General features: G+C 38.4%; 1 protein-coding gene and 2 long non-coding RNA genes across 5 annotated transcripts; 1 reads left to right on the top strand and 2 right to left on the bottom strand.

Annotated features, from left to right (window-relative positions):
* Positions 1 to 13,259: 13,259 nt before the first annotated feature.
* Positions 13,260 to 14,232, bottom strand: LOC126760043 (uncharacterized). Its single transcript, XR_007667145.1, has 2 exons — positions 13,808 to 14,232; positions 13,260 to 13,571 (listed from the first exon to the last, which is right to left on the bottom strand). It is a non-coding gene; the product is annotated as an uncharacterized LOC126760043 (long non-coding RNA).
* Positions 14,233 to 16,388: 2,156 nt separating this feature from the next.
* On the bottom strand, positions 16,389 to 21,161 carry LOC126760034 (transmembrane GTPase Marf). 3 transcript variants are annotated; one of them, XM_050475370.1, is made up of 11 exons: positions 21,062 to 21,161; positions 19,875 to 20,488; positions 19,528 to 19,817; positions 19,123 to 19,461; positions 18,989 to 19,000; positions 18,636 to 18,752; positions 18,012 to 18,573; positions 17,705 to 17,949; positions 17,472 to 17,630; positions 17,202 to 17,398; positions 16,389 to 17,137 (listed from the first exon to the last, which is right to left on the bottom strand). In XM_050475370.1, exons 2-11 carry the CDS (start codon positions 20,107 to 20,109, stop codon positions 16,936 to 16,938), a joined length of 2,358 nt encoding a protein of 785 aa, XP_050331327.1. In that variant the 5' UTR covers positions 20,110 to 20,488; positions 21,062 to 21,161; the 3' UTR covers positions 16,389 to 16,935. The 3 variants fall into 3 exon arrangements, with proteins under 3 accessions (XP_050331327.1, XP_050331329.1, XP_050331328.1); XM_050475372.1 differs by having other exon boundaries at positions 19,875 to 19,959; positions 21,062 to 21,160; XM_050475371.1 differs by lacking the exon at positions 18,989 to 19,000.
* On the top strand, positions 21,066 to 21,459 carry LOC126760044 (uncharacterized). Its single transcript, XR_007667146.1, has 2 exons — positions 21,066 to 21,156; positions 21,211 to 21,459. It is a non-coding gene; the product is annotated as an uncharacterized LOC126760044 (long non-coding RNA).
* The last annotated feature ends 172 nt before the right edge of the window (positions 21,460 to 21,631 follow it).

Consider the following 21,631-nt stretch of genomic DNA (forward strand, 5'->3'; position numbering starts at 1 on the left):
TTCATAACGATCGAATCGGTTGAGCTATCATTTCAGCGAATTCGAAAAATGCTGTTTCAACAAAAGCGCGTTTAAAAATAAACTGGTGGACCGGATTGAACTGTGCGGCTGCCCTTTAAATGGCTATAACTCAAAAACTATGTGATATATAACTTAGCTTACTAGAAGATACAAGATCCCGGTAGCACCGATACCGTAAATGTGAGATATCCGCCGATTGCAAGCAGTGAAATATTTAAGGCTCATCCTAGATAGGAAGCTTTCATGGAAGCAGACTATTGAAGAGAGAGCAAGAGACCTTGCGCAACTTCGTTCTGGATACTGTAGCAGGTTAAACTCCTACTTATCCAGAATAGACCCTGACATACTCGATGTATGTCCTGCATGCAACGAGTCTCCGCATGACACTGACCACCTCTTTGCATGCCCCACAAACCCTACCCATCTAACACCCTCCTCCCTTTGGTCCGACCCCGTCGAAACAGCACGTTTCTTGGGCCTACCGTTAGATGACCTCGACGACAACACAAATGATATTTACCATCCCAACGGGGATTGAATCTCCGTTAAAACAACAACAACAACAGGTATCAATTGCCTTTTACTGCTGTAGAGGAGTCTTTGGCAAAGGTTGGGATCTCTCACCGAAAGTGTTCCTCTAGCTCTACGACACCATAGTCAAGCCCATTACGTTCTATGGAGTCTTCATGTTATGGAGGGCTCTAGAAAAGACCACACTTACAAAGAAACTCAAGAGCGTTCAACGTGCGAGGCTCATTAGCATGTGATGCACTAAGGTCCACTCCAACCATAGCACTTAATGCCATCTTGCATATATTGCCCGTGAACATCGTCGAAAGGTGTATGGCTACGAATGTTGCAATCATACTCAAAAAGTCTGGGTTCCTAAAAGAACAAGTGTCTAACACACAGAAATCCTCACTCACTTTGACTTTATACTGAATCACTTCGATCATGGAGTCGCCAGACCGAACTCTAGCAGCTCCCTCTCTACCCATATACCGACGAGTTAGTTGTGGGTAGGAAGAAGCCAAAGCTTCTTAGAGAGATGGTTGATGGAGGGCTTTAATGTCAAAAGCTCTCTATCAACTCCAGCATCAAACTCCGTGAATATTGCAGTGTCTTCCAGGCCGAAGTTGAAGCCATTGAGGTGGCAGTAGATTTACTGTCCTGAAGTGCAACCTCCTTCAGAGAGGTTACCAGCCACTGAAATAGAAGAGCAGTGATACTAGCCTTGAACTCATTAGCAGCGCGTTCAGGGCTGGTCAAAGAGTGCCTAACCCGCTATCAATAGAAACGAGTGGCTTTCAGTGGGTGTCAGGCCATAGCGGAATAGCAGGAAACTGTAAAGCTGATGAGCTAGTTGGAAAAGGCACCCTAGAATCGCTGTAGGTAGAATGAGAGCAGGTCGGTGCCATATCCTCTTATATTCTACTACTAGCTAGCTGGGCAAGCGCTGTCGCAAAAGCCTTTTAGCCCAAGATCGATCACAAGAGGTCTAGTGAACCCTTCATAGTTGTGGGGCTTTTAACAGAAGCTGTATGAAAGAAGATGAGGTGGAAACAACCCAACACTTCCTTCTTGGCTGTCCCGCGTTTGGAATGTCAATACTTAAACATTTGGGCTCTCAAAGCTTCAGTCATCCCATCGAGCTGGTGGGGATGGAAATTAAACGACTGAGAAATGAGATTTGTATTGGCTACAAAGCGTTTTGCTAATTTGTAAATTCGAACATTCGAAATTCTTTTCTATGGTTTCACAAAGGACTACCTATACTAGTTGTTGACATGCGATCTTTGATCAGCCATCTAACTTAACCCTAACTTTGTTTAAAGCTGTATTGAAATATTAAAAAATGGAAATTTTCCAAAATTTTACACTAGATGTGTCCCTAAAAGAGGTGTCTTCAGCAAATACAAGTAAGCTTGATGTAACAAGCTTTTGATGCCAAAAACTCTTAGCAATAGATCTTGAAACCCTCATGTGTCGATAAAGCGCTATGCAACTGTTACTTATACATATGTTATGTTGAGGCGCTAAGACCTGAGCTGAACAGTTGAGGAGGAAGTGTCGAGATATTTCTTCTTTGTCTTTTTCTAGACAATTTAGTCCCACCTCATGATTCAATAAATAAATTTCAAATAATATGATTTTTTTCACATTTTCCTTTCTTGACCTTTGTTTCCAAATATATGAGTAAATAACCAACCCATTGTACTCACATGAGTCACAATAACAACAATTAATTAATTGGTTTTCTATATATAACCCCGATTGATGGTTATACAATCGATTCATTGATTCAAAATGCTTACAGTGAAATCCATGAAACTGAAACTTTCACAGATATAGACGCCATATTAATTGGTATTACCTAACCAGGATCTTGCAATGTTCGAGTTCTGAACAAGTGGAACGCTAACATACATGATGTCTACTTAAGGAACTCATTCGACTAGATTTAGATGTTCTTAAGGGATTACAAACTTTGGGAAATTTCGCAAAATTAATTTTATCAACATATTTTTTTTGTTAAAATCGTTGGATTTGTAAATTGTTATTGCGTTCGTCATCGTCAAAAATCTGAAGAATTCATTACTCCATTGACGATTGTCATATTTATTCACTCAAAGGCACAGGCTTCACTGTACAAACATAATTGTTTTTACACATTAAATAAATTGCATATTTTTCTGGGAACTTTTTTCGAAGAACCTACCCATACACTTTGTTTTTGTTTTGTCCATATGTATCGTAGATAGGCACATTTGTCATTTTGTTTACTCTACATTACTGAAGAGTATCAATTTTTGAGTTCATTTCCCTATGAATGGTACGTGCGATTTTGCAAAATTTTTCATTCAGCAAAACAAAGGCCAAGCTGACAATCAGTGGTTCCCAAATAGATGAACGTATAATTGCTATGAATTTTATATTACATTTTACTTTATTTTATTTTAATTTTTCTCAGTATGTATGATAACAAATATATATCCACCCGATGTAGTACTTAACTGTGCTACCAAAGTAATCAGTACATAGCAGTAGGAGAAGGTTTGGTTTGGATTAAAGTTCCTTACTGAGTTGCGGTTCTGGCTCTCGATGCTCCAAGCTCGTAAAAAAACAATAACAGCATTTACATATGTACATAACACACTACCAAAATGTTCAACAGTAAAGTTGTGCACCGCTGTTTTTGATAATTTTCACACGAGTGAGCTCTGCACTGTCTGGCCAGACGTTCGTTTGCGGTTTCAAAAATGCATGTGAATTTAGAAGTCAGCATATTTTTTAAGCGACACTCATATGTCACAAAAGTAGGGAAAATTTGCAGCAAACGATCTGCCAGGAAACACGCAGACGTTGAGTGATCGCCATGAATAACTGCTGCGGACTTTAATAGCATTATATGTAATAAATTAACATTTTATTAATTGTTGAGGGAAAATTAATTATTACTAACAGATAATGCAATTAGTATGAAACACGCTGAACTTTGAAACATAAAATCAGAAAGTGGCCAATGTTTGCAAATTTTTTAACAGTAAATTTGATTAGATAAAGAGCACTACATAGGCATAAGTTTAAAGGAAAGCTGCTGTAAGAAAAAAGGATGAACCATTTCCCTACTTTTTAAAAGAAAAAACATAGAAGCTTAAAATTTAATTTTTGAAGATTATCTCTTTCAAATGTTGGCCGCGGCTACGTCTTAGACGGTCCATACATTGAGTCCAATTTTTGATGACTCGTTCGAGAATTTCGACTAGTCCACTCCGTTGGAAGGACCACTTGGAGAAGGACCTGGCTACGTTTGGAATATCCAATTGGCCCCACGTAGCGAAAAGAAGAAACGACTGGCGCGCTGTTGTTAACTCGGCTATAAGCGCGTAAGCGGTGTCAACGCCAATTAAGAAGAAGAAGAACCGGCGAATGACACTCGTAATGTTCTCCTCCAAGGCTGCATCGGAGCGGGTTTGCTCGTATAGACTTTACATATCCCCACAGGAAAAAGTCTAACGATCTTGGTGGCCAAACGACAGTCCCAAAACGTGAAATTATCTGTTCACCGAAATGTTCTTTCAATAAATCCATTGATTGATGCGATGTGTGGAAAGTGGCGCCGTCTTGTTGAAACCAAATGTCGCCGAGATCACGAGCTTCAATTTCAGGCATCAAATAGTCGGTTATCATGACGCGATAACGGTCGCCATTGACGGTTACGTTCCCACCGACATCATTTTTGAAGACATATGGACTGATTATTCCACCGGCCTCTTTTCTGGATGAAATGACAGCTCTAGAATCTCTTTAAGTTGCTCTTCATCTCAAACTCGGCAACTTTCCTTGTTTACATACCCATTTCCTCATCGTTGAATATAATTTGGCTCGAAAGCGTTGGATTCTCTTAGAAGTTTTCAATAGCCTATAGAGCATAATGATGACGCATGGGAAGGTCGAATGACTTGGGTTCTTTCACAAACTGTATTTTGAACGCTTTGAATTAAAGATCTCGACGACCCCACCGACATCATTTTTGAAGACATATGGACTGATGATTCCACCGGCCTCTTTTCTGGATGAAATAACAGCTCTAGAATCTCTTTAAGTTGCTCTTCATCCCAATTTTCCTTGTTTACATACCATTTCCTCATCGTTGAACAAAATTTGGCTCGAAAACGTCGGATTCTCTGGAACTTTTCAAGAGCCTATAGAGCATAGTGATGGTCGAATGACTGGGGTTCTTTTACAAACTGTATTTTGAACGCTTTCAATTTAAGATCTCGACGAAAAATGAGCCAGGTCGTTCCATACGTCAGTACGAGTTGCAGCGACCGACGCCGAATCAACTCTTCACGGATATGTTACAACATGAATACCAAAATAAAAAGGTTTTGGAAAACACTTTAAGTGGAAATGTTTTTAAGAAATGTTGCCAGCTATTTGAAAATTTCCAATTCTTAAGCCTTATCTTGTCGAATTTAATGTTTACGGCCCAGCAAAGGAATTTTCAGTGCTGTTGAGGGTAGTTCTGCGAACAGATCATCATTTTTCAACAAAACTATTTTGTATTCAGGCACATATTATTTATTAATAGAAGAATTTCTAGAATCTATCAGGCCACCAGCTTCGGCAGGGCAATGGCTTCTCGCTTTTTTACATTTTTATTGCCACTAATATACCTAAATCTACCCCCTTGACACGCAACCACACCCCGTAATTTTTATTTGTTTTTTTTTTGTTATTTCTTAAATCCGTCTTCAGATTTTTTTTATTATTCTTTGCCTTTTTATTGTTTTGGACTTCGCAACAGCGAACAAGTGAAATTTGTTTACTACCAAACTATTGCGGTTGTTTAGAAAGTGAGGCAAAAATAGAAATGACAATAGTCACAGGTGTCTCCTACACCAACACATAGCCCTTTGTAGAGTTCTAGGAATTTGGAAGCAAATCAAAGCGCAACAAGAAATTGCGCACCACCGGCCAATTGGCCTTGAATTTTTATGCTAATTTTTTATTTGTTATTAACACAAACATACACACACACACACACACACACACACACACACAATGAAAACGTTCACTGAATTACAATTTTACACTTTTTGCATGAATAACTTTGAATTTCGTGAAAAATAACTTTTGCTTGTTGACAGCAAAAGAGTAAAAGCATAAAGAAAACGAGAGTGCGGAAAGAGGAGACTCAATGAATGAAATTGTTGCTGGAATCGAATTAGGAGTTATGCTTGGCGCACACAATTAATGGAAATTAGATATGAGAATAATAAACAAGAGTATTGGATTACCTTAGTGGAGTTGAAGGAACACTAAAAGTATTTAAAATAAATATTTATATTTTATTCTACTTATATGTCACGTGGCAAAGTGGTTGCAAGTTACAAATAGTCATATTCATAAAAGTTACGGCTTATAAAAATTATGAAAATTCGATTTATTGTTGTAATAATATTGCCAATAAGCCAAATTGCCGCTAGCGGTAATAAAACAATATCTGTGATTCTCAAAAACTGAGGCCCTAGCTCACGTACATATATAGACAGACAGACGGACATTACTAAATCGGCTCAGCTCGCATCTTTATAAGGCTCCAAAGTCTCCGTCTAGGTGCAATAAACTTCGTGGCAAAGTTAATGTACCCTGTTCTGGCTATAAAAATTACCAAAGCATTTTCTTTTTTATAGATTCGACTAACTTTTAAATTTGTTGTTGGGGTTTTCTTGCAATCGGCATATTTCACGAAAGAAACTTATATTTATCTTCTTCTTCTTTTTTACTGGCGTAGAAAACGCTTACGCTGTTATAGCCAAGTTAACAACAGCGCGTCAGTCGTTTCTTCTTTTCGCCAGGTAGCGCCAATTGGAGATTCCAAGCGAATCCAGGTCCTTCTCTACCTGGTTTTTCCAACAGAGTGGAGGTCTTCCTCTTTCTCTGCTTCTCCCGGCGAGTACTGCGTCGAATACTTTCAGATCTGCAGTGTTTTCGTCTATGCATACGACATGACCTAGCCAGTGTAACCGCTGTCTCTTGATTCGCTGAACTATGTCAATGTCGTCGTATATCTCATACAGCGTTCCATCGTTCCATCGACTGTAGTATTCGCCGTTGCCAATGCGCAAAGGACCATACGACTCATCAGATGTTGTCATCGTCCATGCCTCTGCACCATATATGTAGCAGGACGGGGATGATGAGTGACTTGGTGAGTTTGGTCTTTGTTCGTCGAGAGAAGACTTTACTTCTCCATTGTCTACTCAGTCCGAAATACATAGCATCTGTTGACAAGAGTTATTCTGCGTTGGATTTCGAGGCTGACATTGTTATTGGTGTTAATGCTGGTTCCAAGATAGACGAAATTATCTACGACTTCGAAATTATGACTGTGACATTGGTGTCCGTAATAAGAGGCGACTAATATCCTGGCTACCAGTCCAGAGCCGTGTGGAAGCTCAACTGGTAGTAGTTTCGGCTACGAGGTCTGACCGGAGACTTAATACTGGTACCACGGCAGAGGTTTTAGATGGGCCTCGAACCCTACCAAGATGGTTAGTGTGTCCATGCCACACTGCCAATTGGTACTGAAAATGCTTAGCATTCTCAGGGCGCTGATCAACGCATTGTTTTGATCCGTTGTGCTTTTGAGCGCCGTGGAGTAAGGCTGTCGTCCGCAGGTACCCACGTAAAACACACCAGATGTTGTCAACAGTGACATGGGAGCCAAGACGACAGTGCGACGACTGTTTGTTTGATGACAGAAAATACTTCGTCTTGCCTTCATTCACTATCAAACCCATTGGCTTCGCTTCCTAATCCAGTTTGGAGAAAACAGAACTAACGAAGCGGGTGTTCTTATAGAAGAATGTACTTCACTATTCAGATCTGCAGCTCGAATTATTTTCTCCAAGAGTAGATTGAAGAAGCCGCACGATATGAAGACCCCTTATCTAAAACCTCGTTTGGTATCGAACGGTTCAGAGAGCTCTTTTCCAATGCTGATGGAGCTTTTGGTATTACTCAACGTCAGCTTATACAGCCATATTAGTTTTGCGGGGATATCAAATCAGACATAGCGACATAAAGACAGGTACTTTACTTGCTGTCAAAAGCAGCTTTGACATCGACAAAGAGATGGTGTGTGTCGCTCCTCTTTTCACGGGTTCTTTCCAAGATTTGGCGTACGGTAAAATTTTGAACAGTTGTTGATTTTAGCCACACTGATAAGATCCAAGCAGTTTGTTGGCGGTGGGCTTTGTTCTTTTATTTTTCTTTTAATCACACAGTACGCTCGATAGAACCTTATATGCGATGTTGAGAAGGCTTATCCCACGGTAATTAACGCAGATAGGGAGGTGTCCCATTTTCGGTATTAGGCAGAGCATACTTAAATTCCAATCGTCAGGCTCGCTTTCGTCCACATTCTACAAAGATGCTGATGCAAGCTGAAGAAGTTCGAATAGCATAGAACTGATAAGCAGTTCTTCACCGCGGTATTTGAAAAGCTTGGCCAGCAATCCATCGACCCCCGCCGCTTTGTAGTTCTTCCGACGGTTGATTGCTATTCGAACTTCTTCAGGGTCGGGCAATGGAACGTCCGCTTCATCGTCATCGATTGGAGAATCGGGTTCACCATCTCCTGGTGTTATGCTTTCGCTGCCATTCAGCTGGCTGAAGAAGTGTTCCCTTCATAATTTCTGTATGCTCTGGGCATCAGTCACTAGATCATCTTTGAAGGTTTTACATGAGTATGCTTAGGTCTTGAAACCTTCTGTCAGTCGCCGAATTTTCAAGCATTACCCCTGTCGGCCAGCTTATTAAGCTCTTTATTTACACGTATTTCGGTCTCTCTCTTTTCTTAACTGCAAATTTGTCTCGCTTCCCTCTTCAACTCTCGGTATCCATCCCATCTCGCATTTAAAATATAGCAAGGCTAAAAAATAACTCTACAACCTAACCAACTACCTGAATAACCGAAAATTTTGGAAATCTAACGAAATACATTCATGCATTTTCAAACTGGTGACCCAGTTCTTGCTTCGATACTAGGGTTGCGTGTTTGAACAGTAATCTTCTCACCGAAGCGCATGTTTACAAGTATTGATTTCCAGTTTCCGATTTTCAATTGCATTTTTTACATCTTAATTACTAATTAGTCTGTCTGTCGCACAATCACATGCACTTGACTAACATATGGTCACCATCCTTCCCCCAGGAAAGGGGCGGGAGTGATGACTTTCACTTTTTACTACGTCGAAAATAAATATGCACTGCTTGTAAACAAGCAAACAGCTGCTAGAATCGTGATAACTGCAAACGAAGTATTGGCAGACTGAACCGGTACATTTGCACCGAGACCAAAGGAATTTAAATATTGATTTACACCCGAAAAACACTGACGCACATTCTCAAGGGCAGCCAGCGCAAGTTGTTGGCGCTTGAAAAAATTTTGTCGCATGTAATCGCATGCATTTGTAGGTATGTATTGGTTTTGCCTTCACATTTATTTATAAATAAAATTTTATAAAAAAATTTTGATTTTTTTTAAATTAATAATTTTTAATTTAATTGTTTTTGTGTTGTAAAAATTTTGTGCTTAATCAGTAGACATTTTTTGGCATTTCACCTGTTGTTGCATACTTACATACATACATATGTAAATTTCTACTCGAAAATATTTCAGTTACAAAATTTTTTGATTTCGTAAAATAAGTAAAAAATAATAATTATTTTATTGTATTTGCGCGATATCCGTAAAGGGCTTGTCTGGGCGTAAAATTTGTAAGTAAAAACCGCTACGCTGTCGGCATATAAATCAGCTGCGATTTTACTTTTGCGGTTCATCACGAATTTTCGGCGGCAGACTTTATGTGCTGGAAGACAAAGGCTCACCTGCATTTTTCGTAGTGCATTTGGTAATTAACCCACATTATTTGTTTTAATACATTTTTGGTCTACTTCAAAGAGTGAAAAGCTGCCTCAACTCATTTGGAAAAGTGAGGCTTAATTTTATTTTCAGTGTTGATTTTGAACTTTTTATAAGAGAGAAATTATTTACAATACTTTTAGGTGTGCTATATTTTTACTATAAACTATAAGTAACATTTTTTGTATATAATAGATAAAGGAAACTACAATAGAGAGCGGTAACACGATATTGACCGACTTTTTTCCCGAAATTTGATGAAATCGACGCGGGGAATCTCTCTTTCGAGTACGCCGCCTCATGTTGCAACTCTAAACATGGGCACATTGCGTGCAAAGTTTAATGACCCATTAATCTCGTAAAATGGCTCAGTCAAGTGATGCGTAGATCATGCGATTTAACGTCTCTAGATTATTTTCTCTGGGATTCTTATAATCGAGTTAACAACAGCGCGCCAGTCGTTTCTCCTTTTTGCTATGTGACGCCAATTGGAGATTCCGAGCGAAGCCAGGTCCTTCTCCATCTGATCTCTCCAAACGGAGTGAAGGTCTTCCTCTTCCTCTGCTGCCACCATCCGATACTGAGTAGAAAACCTTTAAAGCTGGAGTGCTCTCTACCATCCGGACAACATGACCTAGCCGGCGCAGCCGCTGTCTCTTGATTCGCTGAACTATGTCAATGTCGCCGAATATCTAGTATAGCTCATCGTTCCATCGACTGCGGTATTCGCCGTAGCCAAAGTGCAAAGGATTATAAATTATCCGTAAAACCTTTATCTCGAACACTCCTAAGGCCAACTTATCAGATGTTGTCATAGTCCATGCCTCCGCACCATATAGCAGGACGGGAATAATGAGGTACTTGTAGAGTTTGGTCTTTGTTCGTCGTGAGAGGACTTTACTTTTCAATTACCTACTCAGTCTAAAGTAGCAACAAAAGTTGGGTCTTTCATCCGAGACTGTTGTTTCTTTTTCATTGGGAGTGATTTCTACGCGGCGGGACCCAAACACAGCGCACAATCTCGCTAGGCGAGTAGTATAAAATGTTATACATATTTGTAGGAAACCGCTTGTTTCGGGAACGACGCACATTCCAGTCGTACCACTGATAAACAGACGCTGCAATGCAGACTTCAGCGAACGCTTAAATCGAATATGTCGGAATAGCTCTACGAAAGCTTCATTTCTTTTAGCCGTGACCACATGCTCCACACGGGTTGGCTACCGCATATTACACAAGGGTTGCTCACGTTTCCAGGAATCGCGGCGAGAACGCAAAATTAGAAATTGGGTAAAGCCCTACGACTGTAACTGCTTCAGAAGCCTGACTACCCTCATTGCTTCTACATCGTCTTATTCTAAACAGCTTTCACAACAAGCATCCGGTGGAATTTTCAACCTGGTTACACCCATAGGGCAATGACCACTTAAACCCGACACAACCAGGGCAAAGCTGAGTGAAAAACCCAATGTACCTCTAACATTCCACTTAGATCATTAACACCTTATAGTCAAATCCTATCAGGAGAAAGGCTCAAAACTGAATACTCGTTTTTCAAAAACAGCCTCTCGACCAATATAAATAAAATAACAAATATTTTATTTATAAATCCGAAATTTTTATGATATTTACTATTACGTCTTTCGAAAACCGTCTCATCCGACCGCAGCTCGTCAATAACGTGCAACTTGAAAACTGCACGGTCGCACCTCTTTTAGCATGTACTCAAAAAAAAAATAGTCCCACGAGGTGAAATCACTGGGTGGCCGATTTATGGATCCCAAAAAACTAGCCGTTCTTTCTGTTGGAGCCATTTAAGCCCAAGTCGATTCTTATAGATGCGAAGAACCGAAAGACCTGATATTGTTTGCCTAAGGCGCACACTATTGCAGAAAATATCGACTCCATTTCTTACTGTTATTTTTTTATTCACGTATCCTTTAAGCCAAGTATACAAGAATGACTCAGCGCGGTGGGCAATATAACGGCAAAAATTAAGACAGAACGAAATAACCGAATATTAATCGAAAATTCACCTTTCAAAGAAAAAAGAGAAAAAGAGAACACAAAGAAAAAGTTTCTAAAAAGCTCATATACTCAGACGACCTTGAGGACAAATAATGACGATGAACGACAAAATAATTATGCTCTAAGTGGGAATCACCCATAACAATGATGATAGTCCAAAAATATTAAGTCAACACTATGGCTCTGATAATGGAAGGCATTGACATGAATTTTCGGTTTTTATAAACAAATAAATTGTCTAAATATGACAACACGCCTCCACCTCGCCACTCTCACATGCCCTTTTCTTCGGTTCGTGATGCTCCAATTTCGATTTGTAGTTTATTGTTTTTGTAATGCATTGATAGACATATGAAGAAGCGTGTGTGTTTATTGGCCTGGTTGGCCGTACAATGGACCCAGATGTGGGTCAATGTGAAGCAAAAGCAGGACAAAAACATGACGAACGCTCTCACTGATAAACCAATGTCGAGCGAACGCAATGAAAACAGAAGCCGCGACGTAATTGTAGTAAGGGACAGTCCAAAGGCGATTTCAAATATTCGCAGTTCTCAGAAGAAAGGCCAGCCCAGGCTGTGAAGACGACAGCATTGTCGATTATGTTGTTGTATGTGTCGTCTTCGCATGCGATTGAAGATACGTGTGTGTATGTATGTTTGAGGCATATAATGATATAGGAAAGTGGAGAGCTTAGCAAGCAAATATTTCACCAAATTGCAGCTGTTTTTAAGCGCTTGACTCTGCTGATAGCCAAAACTTAAAATCACTCTTGAGTACAAGATGTACTCTGAATTGAGTTGGGAGTTGAGAAGTAAAAGCCTTTTTCACGGAACGAAATCAATCGTTTCCAAGTCATCCAAGTCAAGAGCGTACAGCTATGGGCGTAACGGTAGCAAACGTAGGCAAGACGAAATATCTTCTGTCATCAAACAAACAGTCGTCGCCCTCGCGACTTGGATCCCATGATACCGCTGACAGTCATAACTTCGAAGTCGGAGATCAATTCGTCTATCTTGGAACCAGCAACAACGTCAGCCTCGAAATCAAACGCAGAATAACTCTTGCCAACTGTTGCTACTTCGGACTGAGTAGACAATTGAGAAGTAAAGTCCACTCTCGACGAATAAAGGCCAAACTCTACAAGTCCCTGATCATCCCCGTCCTGCTATATGGTGCAGAGGCACAATGACAACATCTGATGAGTTGACGTTACGAGTCTTCGAGAGAAAGTTTCATCGGAAGATTTATAGTCCTTTGCGCATTGACAATGGCGAATACCGTAGTAGATGGAACGATGAGCTGTACGAGATATACGACGACATTGACATAGTTCAGCGAATTAAGAGTCAGCGACTAGGGTGGTTAGATCATGTCGTCCGAATGGATGAAAGCACCCAGCTCTGTGAGTGTTCGATGCAATGCCCGCCGGGGGAGGCAGAGGAAGAGGAAGACCTCCACTCCGTTGGAAAGACCAGGTGGAGAAAAACCTGGCTACACTTGGAATCTCCAATTGGCGCCAATTCGCGTCAGCGGTGTCTACGCCAATAAAGAAGAAGCAATGTGAGTGGTAATGCTATTTTCGTAGTTCACCGTTGGTGGTAAAATACAAAAAACTCTTTTTAGGATTATCCCGACTCCTTTACTTATAATCGCCGACCCAATATCAAATGTGTGAATTTCCCTAAAATACATTATGTCTTCTGATCAGAAGTCAACCTAACTTCTCTGCCCAATCGCAACGCAACAGCTGTTTACATCATCAACTCTGTAAACATCTGTATTTGACCGAGGCCTTTGAACAATTTGTCATTATTATTTCAAAATTAAATGCATATTTTAACAAAACATTTGCACGCTCAAGCCGCTGGGTAAATATCTATGACATTTATTTAGTATAATGGCATTCGCCGAAATATAATTCAATGATTGGAACCCATCGAGTGGTTGCCTCATTGCATTCTTAACCCAATATTTGAAGAATGTCTGAGCCAAAATGATTTGTTGTTCTCAATTCTTATGTTTCCCAATTCCTTTTTTTTTTGTGTGGTCTTGTTTACTACACGGGCCCACCTCATGGTTCACTCACCTGTAAAGTTCACTGTTAATATTATGAAATCGTTCAAAGCTACCGCCACAACAACAACATAATATCGGCACAATCATGGCGTTTATCATGCAAATGTCAGTGCGTACCCAGTCAGACACGGTCTGAAGGAAATTTGATGCAATTCAGCACTTTTGATTTCCCAGACTTTATTATGCACCCTGTTATTGTTGTTGTTGTGACTGTTTTATGGCGTTTCGTGTAAAGTGGGCGCTTACCAATAGTATATACTAACAAGACAGGCGCTTAACTTATGACGGTGGCAATGACCCAACTGCAGTTTTCCGTTGGCGGTAAAGGAAAGAGGTAGCACAAGTGGAAAATGTATGAAAACTTCACACATATGTATGTATATAGTATATCAGCACTTTTCTGGTGACGTTTTTGCTGACGCCATTGGGCATGTTGTGTTGATAGTTGTTTATTTCGGCTTAGTGAGTCATCTATCAATAGTAGCTGGCTTAATAACAAACTTTATAAGTATTGCTTAAACAAATCATGAATTCACAAATCACCATTCATGTTCATTGAAACGTTATTTTTTTTCGGAAAGCCCAAATTCGTTAATTAAAGCAAATTTGTATTAATTCATACTATAAAATTACACGTAGCTAATCTAATAGGAGAGTGAAACAGCTGATAAAGTATGACACCTGTCAAATGTTTAATTCGTCACTCACATAACACTATCAACATAAACAACATCATAATTAGAATTGTATGATGCGCGAATTGTTGTTGTTGTGTGCACTGCATTTAAAATTGAATAGTTCGGGTTAGCGCAACATTTCCGCTTCAAAAATTGCCTTCCACTCGCTAAACGACAGGTGTGACATCTAGCAAGCTACAGAAGAAGTCGAAAAGTTCTAACATACGCTAGATGGCGCTAATGCTGTTAGAATACCTTCATGCTAAAGAAACGTTTCATTCATAAATTTTAATTACATTTAGAAAGTTTTAGAGACGTTCTTTCCAATATTGAACACACTATAAATATATACATATAAATGCAATAACAAAATTGTACAACAATATATATTACATCATATTCAAATAAGCTGCCGTATACATGACTAAACAAGAACAAACAAGCAATTATTGGAATGAGTCAGCCTTTATTATTGTTTACCTGCACTTTATTTACTGTTAATCAAATACGTGCAGCCCACCAATAACCCAAAGGGCATTTTAATTTCATAAGGAATCGCTTAATTTAGCTAATTGGCGCTAATTGTTTACTTGACAAGTGTTTACTATGCCGTTAGCGCACGCGTTTATTGCATATTTTGTAAACGTACTTAAAATAAAACCAACAAAAACAGTAGTACATGTGTGTATATACTTGTATACACTTAATTATAGACACGTTATGAATTTCGCCGAATTTCGTACATACGTATGTACATATGACAATTTGTTGTAAAATGCAAGCAAAACAACTAGAAATCTCTGTCTGTTTACTAGCGTTGGTGTTTATGTGTGTATATGAAGAAACATCGCGAGAAATCTTCGGAACTCGCTGCAGAATTGCAGTTAACGCACGTAACGCGGTCAAGGTCAATTTTAGGCAACTCAAATTAATTCCTTGTGCTTACATATGTGTCAATAAACACTTCGGTATGTCCAATACATATACATACATACATACATAAGTATGTAAAAACAAACGTGCAAACTGGTGCGTAAACATGTATGTATGTATGTACATTCATATGTAAGCAAAGTAGGTGTGCAACAAGTGTTTACCTCAAAGGATGTGAACAAGCTATAGATATGCATTTAGTCGCGTGGTGACTAGCTTTTCAGCTTTTAACCAGCAACTTGGTAACATCGAACATTCTTGTTTATTTTATTTTTGGACTTCTTTGCGTTATTTTGACACCTCTTTCGCAATCGAAGCAAACATGTCCTTGCTGCGTAGCTGTAGGTGTTGTCAACACCGTGCAAAAACAAACGAGTTGAGTCATTCAACAATGAAGTTTTAACCACAAAGTAAACAAATTAAGCAAAGGTAATCAGCTACAACAACAGTGAGCCTCGCGTGCCGAAAATGCAGTTGTAGTTAAAACTCAACAAAACCGGCTCCTATTAGTATGCACGCGACACAACACAGTTACCCTATGTTGTACATGATTACCACATTCACATAAACGTACATGGGTATATTAAGGGACGCTATGGTTATTGTATTGTTGCTAACGCACCAACACTGTGCTTCAGTGATGGTCACACAAACAGTACGTTGGACGGGTTCAAGGACGTTGATTTCTGCAGAAATTTCGCAACTGTAAAGAGGAAAAATGCAAAATTGTCCTCAAGAGTAGTATTGCCTTGCATATTTTTAACATTAAAGCAATAAAATTGCTTTGTAATTTCGAGCGCGTGCTTCGTATATTGCGTATCGCTTGTTGGCCCTGATCTGAATTTCGATTATTATATAAGTGGTTACTGCAATTCCAAGAAACTCTCACGAACACAAGTCGGTCTGAATATTTGATTGTTTGGTTGAAATCAAAATAAACACACCCAAATGGGGGATGAATGGATAGCATTACTAAATATGCTATAGATTAAAGCCTCCCTAAAAGCCGTCTTAACTAACAGAATGTTATAAAAGCATGAATAACTCAACGTGAAAATTGCTTTTATCTTTAAGACAAGAAAATCACTGCAATTTCCAGCTTGTTGCCTGAATCCTTCGTTAAATGACGTCATTGAGTTCTAAAACTTAAGTTCAATTACCTGTGGCCACATTTACAACAAAATATCTTAATTTCGAAAACCCAAAATCTTTCGCAATTATTATATTGATTTCAATTTTTTTTTACTCAATTTTATTAAACTGTTTGATTAGAGTGTTACAGTCACTTAGCTAAATATTTTTCATCAAATATAGTATATGTACATTTAAAAAAAAATAGTTCAGTGTTAGCATTTTGCTATTAACAAAAACAATACATATTTAAAGAGATATCGTAAGAACTACTTATAAATTGCCAAACCGCCAAATGCTGTTGACCTCCGGTCACAGTAGAAGAGAAAACGTAATTGTTTAAATATAATGTATATAAATATGAGCAACATAATTAATACACATGAAAGTTGCCGAATAAAGTTAAAATATGATTTTATGATTGATGAAAGGTCAACAAAATAAGTGTATTCATCTAAAAGGTAATCAGCATTGTACATTTGTACGCCGACGAACTGACACAAATTACTGAAACTGTGTATAAATTGTCTTAAACAAACATTATTTGCTTTATAGCTTTAAATTTCACTACACACACATGCGAAAAATTGAAAATGTCGAGCGCATGCACTATTTTTCCAATTAAATTTATAGCTAGTTTATCCTAATATAGTTGTTCTCGAAAATATCCAGTTCGTTTTGAATATAGTTGGCCTTGTTGCGCAGCAATTTCAACTGCTTCTGATTGGACTCAAGAACAGTGAGTTGCGATTCAAGGCTTTTGAGTTCGTCATTCATGTCGGTTGTGGCATTGTCCACCAAACGGCAGAGGCGCGCAAAGGTGCTAGACAATTCCCTGTGAAATTTCACGAATTTTTAGAAAAATTGAAACAATTATGCGCATAAAAATAGGGGCTTACTGTTGCACTTGATGACTGCAATTCGCCGATGTGAGATCGACAATCATTTTTAGCTTTTTGGTGGCGTGACGCACATATTGCGACTTGAACGCACGCTCCTTGGCTGAGTTAGTCCATGACAAGCGTTCGTATAAGTATATGCAACCATAAAGGGCACCAACACCGAGTAATACGCGCCAACCGATTGTCTTTAGCATCTGTCAATACGAAATATTATTAAATTACATAATTACAGCAAGTGAAAATCTAATATTGCACTTCTATACATACAATTCCAGCCACGATTAGACCGCCTACAGTACCCTGGGAGCCCACAGACGCCAATGCGAAGCGTGAGATAACAGAAAGCTGCTCCTGTGTAATGCCGCCAACCGGGCGTGGTATCAGGCATAATGGCGTGTCGGTGCCCGGTGTTGAAGGCGATAAATTCTGCAAAAAAATAAGCCAAATTTTTTTAAGACAAACCCTTTAAGGCCGAAAGAAGTCTAATTATTTCTACTCACGCCAATACTGCTTGGCCGATTTAATAGCACCGCCGGTCCTTTCTTATTGCGTTCCCTGACTTTACCAGTAAAACGTTGAATCATCGCTGTAATGCCCCAAGAGAATTTAAACTCGAGATCTTCCTGAAAGTCTGCACATAAATTCTGGCAATTGAGCGAATATAGCATTTCAAAGGGTTGTGTGCGTGTGGCGATTTTCGTTTGAACGACCACCTTCTCGTTCGGCACCAAAGTATACATGCGATCTGTAAGTAAATTACATATAAGCACAATTTAAGAAATGTAGCAGTTGCGGCAAACTTTTTACCCGTCATTTCCCTTTGTGCTGCCTCCACATTCATTGCCAATGCCATTGAGAGTCTAGCGCGCAAGTTCGAACCCAAACCAGATTCGACATGCGAGTTGAGTTCCTTCTTGTAGATATTCAATACTAGGGGCTCCGGATGGAATGGCATATTGAATTCATCGATCAGTACACCTAAACGCCAAATTTCCTCATTGAGCGCCTTTGACACCTTTTGCTCCACCTCTTCTACCATATTGTGTATCTTGAGCTTCATGTCTCTGGTCACTTGCATCATTTGCGTTTCGGTGCCTTGTATACGTTCAGTAAGTAGGGTTTTTTGGTCCATTTTCAAATTTCTGAATATAGTTGTACGCTCATGAATGTTATCCAACATAGAGCACATGTCACCGGACAGACTTTTACCACGCGAGCTATGTTGCTCGAACTTGGTTTTGACGGCGCTTTGCGAGATGCATTCTTCGAATTTGCGCTCGAAATCTTGGAACTCAAAGTAACGTACCTGGAAGCCTTCAGCGATGGCGCCCAAATGTGGTGGATTGCCTTTGGCCTCCTCAAGACGAGCCTATAGTGGGTTATTTATTTACAGTAGTTGTTTGTGCAAAAATATTTTAATTATTTATTTACCTGAAGAGTTTCTCGTGCTGATACAAAGAATACGCGTTCGGCTGCTTCCTTTTCATTGCTTACTTTCAGTTCTTTCGTCAAAAAATCAATGCAACGCTCCGTATGCTGCGACTTAACCTAAAAATATATATTAAGTAAGTAAACAATTTGTGATAAAAAAGCGTATGAAAAGAAAATATGCGCATAAAATAAAAAATGATGTGAAAAGCTCTTCAAATAGGTATGCATACGACTCAGCATAATTTTGCATATACATACATACATATGTGTACTGAGTCGAGCGTATTTATGTAAATACTATATATATGTATATGGTTTTATGAAAGCTAGCAAAGGCATTCTAACACTTTTACCTTTTCGAGCTCCTGCTTACGCAGTCAACATTAACAGTTTACACATTTAAACGAAAAAAAGTTAAAATTACAAACTCAATTACAAACTACATGAATATTAGAAATTTTACTACATTTAATTTCAGTCTACATACCGAATCTTGGAACTCAGGTTCATTAGCGGATGCATCCCAACGATTGTTCAGTATGAAAATATTCGGTTTCGAAAGTTTTTGCGAGACAGTGTGAAAGAATTGCTTTTCGGCGCGTGTCATAGTCGATTCAGCATTTAATACAAGCACAAATACATCGGCATTAATGCAATGATTATCGATCCAATCATCTAAATTAGCTGATACATCCACACCAGGGGAGTCCACGAAGACGACATCGTCGCGCAACAAACTGCAGCGCTCTCTAGGCCAAAAAATGCGAACCAATGAACTTTCGCTAAGTTTCTCCTGGCAAAGCGCATTTGCTAATTGCTTGATATTCTGCAGACACGTAAACGTAAGATTTTATTAAAAACAAATCTTGCAAACATGATAACTGCAGCTTACCACTACATTAAGTTTTTCATCCGAACCTTCCTTGATCAAATAAGCTTCCTGGCCATCACAGCCTTCAACTTGGCAAAAACAGTTAGTTGTATGACCGATGCCACTGGGTAGAATTTTTTCACGTAACATAGCATTAATTACGGAACTCTTGCCATTCGATGTGCGCCCGAAAAAAGCGACCTTCATGTGATCCCTTGTGAGTACCTCACGTATCGCGGCCACTTTATGTACATAACTCTCGAAAAGTTCACGTTCCGCCTTGTCCACAATTTCTGCTTCTGCGTGCAGAGCTAAGAATTTTATTTTTATTAATTAGTTTTTCCCAATAGCTATGGCACAGCACTTACCATTAATAAATTGTGTAGTTTCGACAACATATTCCTCTATCTCGCCGTATATGTCATTGATCTTCTTCTTAGCTCTTACGAAGACCTGCAACGGTGATTTGTCATTTTGCATGGTACGATTTTCAACCATCAGAGCGTTCGGATTATAGTTCGAAGTGGTTGCGCCGGCGTTTGCATTAGGGTTGGCGCCATTTCCAGTCACCATCGATATAGTGCGATTCAAATATGCCGCCATTATTACGAAAATAAAACGTTCTTAATATAAACAATGCAATTACGTTATGATATCCTTCTACGTTTAAATACTTTACAAGCCGTTATATTTGGTATATATGTACATACGTAAACAAGTAGGTGTAACAAAGGTACGACCGGGAAAACAAAATATCTATCGAAATAAAATATCTCGTTTTATTCGCAAAAGTCTGGCAAAACAATGAAATCAAAGTATTTTGAAATATATTGTTATAAATTTATCAACACCAAACAGTTTTCCTAAAACTGAAAGACTTCAATATTATTTGAGTCGAAAACTGAAGGTGTCTTGTATAATTTTATGAAAGGTGCGCAATGGTGTGTAAGCCAAGTTGTGTCGATAATCATTTAATAAGTGGCTGAAAACAAGACAAACAAAATAAAATAATTCAATATATTTAACTAGATATAAGTAAACAAATGAATATTTTTGGAAACTTTGTATAAAGTAAAAAAATTCTAATAAGAAACTAAGAGCTAAGCAGTAATGCGTCTTATTTGTTCTATAAATACATACTAAATCATATTGGTCTTACTCTAATCGTTATCGAAGAAAGAATAACTATGTAAATAATTTAGACTGTTAAAAGTGCATTTATGATTACAAAGTAGATTAGGTTATCAGTTAGAAAAGTGAAATAATTTCTAATTTTATTTATTTTTTTGTTTTCTAAACACATAAGTTTGTGAGAATGTAAATATAAATGCATTAAAAATATGACATGTGTTTTAGTTCGCAGAAAATTTTTTGATAATAAATATGTAAAAGAAATGTCAAAGCACACATCTACAACACATGTTTCATTTGCATACTACGACGTTGGAAAAGTCTCAAACTTAAAGCTTTATTGAAAACACAAGATTGACATCAGCGGCACTCACTCATCACACGAAAAAATATGTACGAGGCAGCAATGAAGAAATCAACTAACCTGATTGTTTTCGGACATTTTAGGCGCGTCTTTCGCTCATTCACTGCAGTTAACACGAGCCGGACTGCCTCAGATAATCTTATATAAAATCCTAAGTATTTTATTAATATTGCCTTTTTCAAACAAACTTTTTCACAATGTTTTTCTAGCAAAATTATGATGTCTACAAAACCAAAATGATGTAACCAAAATCTTTCAATTAGTTTGACAATAGAACTGTCAGTTGTGGATGCAAATGGTAACGTGTTCGCATAACGGGGTAATCGGTTTCTTAAAATTTCAAAGCTGCCAACCCACTACGGACTTTTAATTATAATGGAAATATGAATATGTATATGTTAATTTTTATGTATTTTGTATGATGAAATAATAAATTAATTCATTTATATGCATATTAACCTTTCTCTTTACTCCAGACATATTCAAGGATATCTCGAAAACTCCAGACGTTATTCTCCTTGTTATAAGAATACCATACCATGCCAATTGTATTAAAAGATTTTCATTTGATGAATTAATTTAAACTGTATAAAATACGATTTAAGCTCTCGATTACTTTAATATCCTATT

This window comes from Bactrocera neohumeralis, chromosome 5, assembly GCF_024586455.1.
Source record: "Bactrocera neohumeralis isolate Rockhampton chromosome 5, APGP_CSIRO_Bneo_wtdbg2-racon-allhic-juicebox.fasta_v2, whole genome shotgun sequence".
Classification (NCBI taxonomy): Eukaryota; Metazoa; Arthropoda; class Insecta; order Diptera; family Tephritidae; genus Bactrocera; species Bactrocera neohumeralis.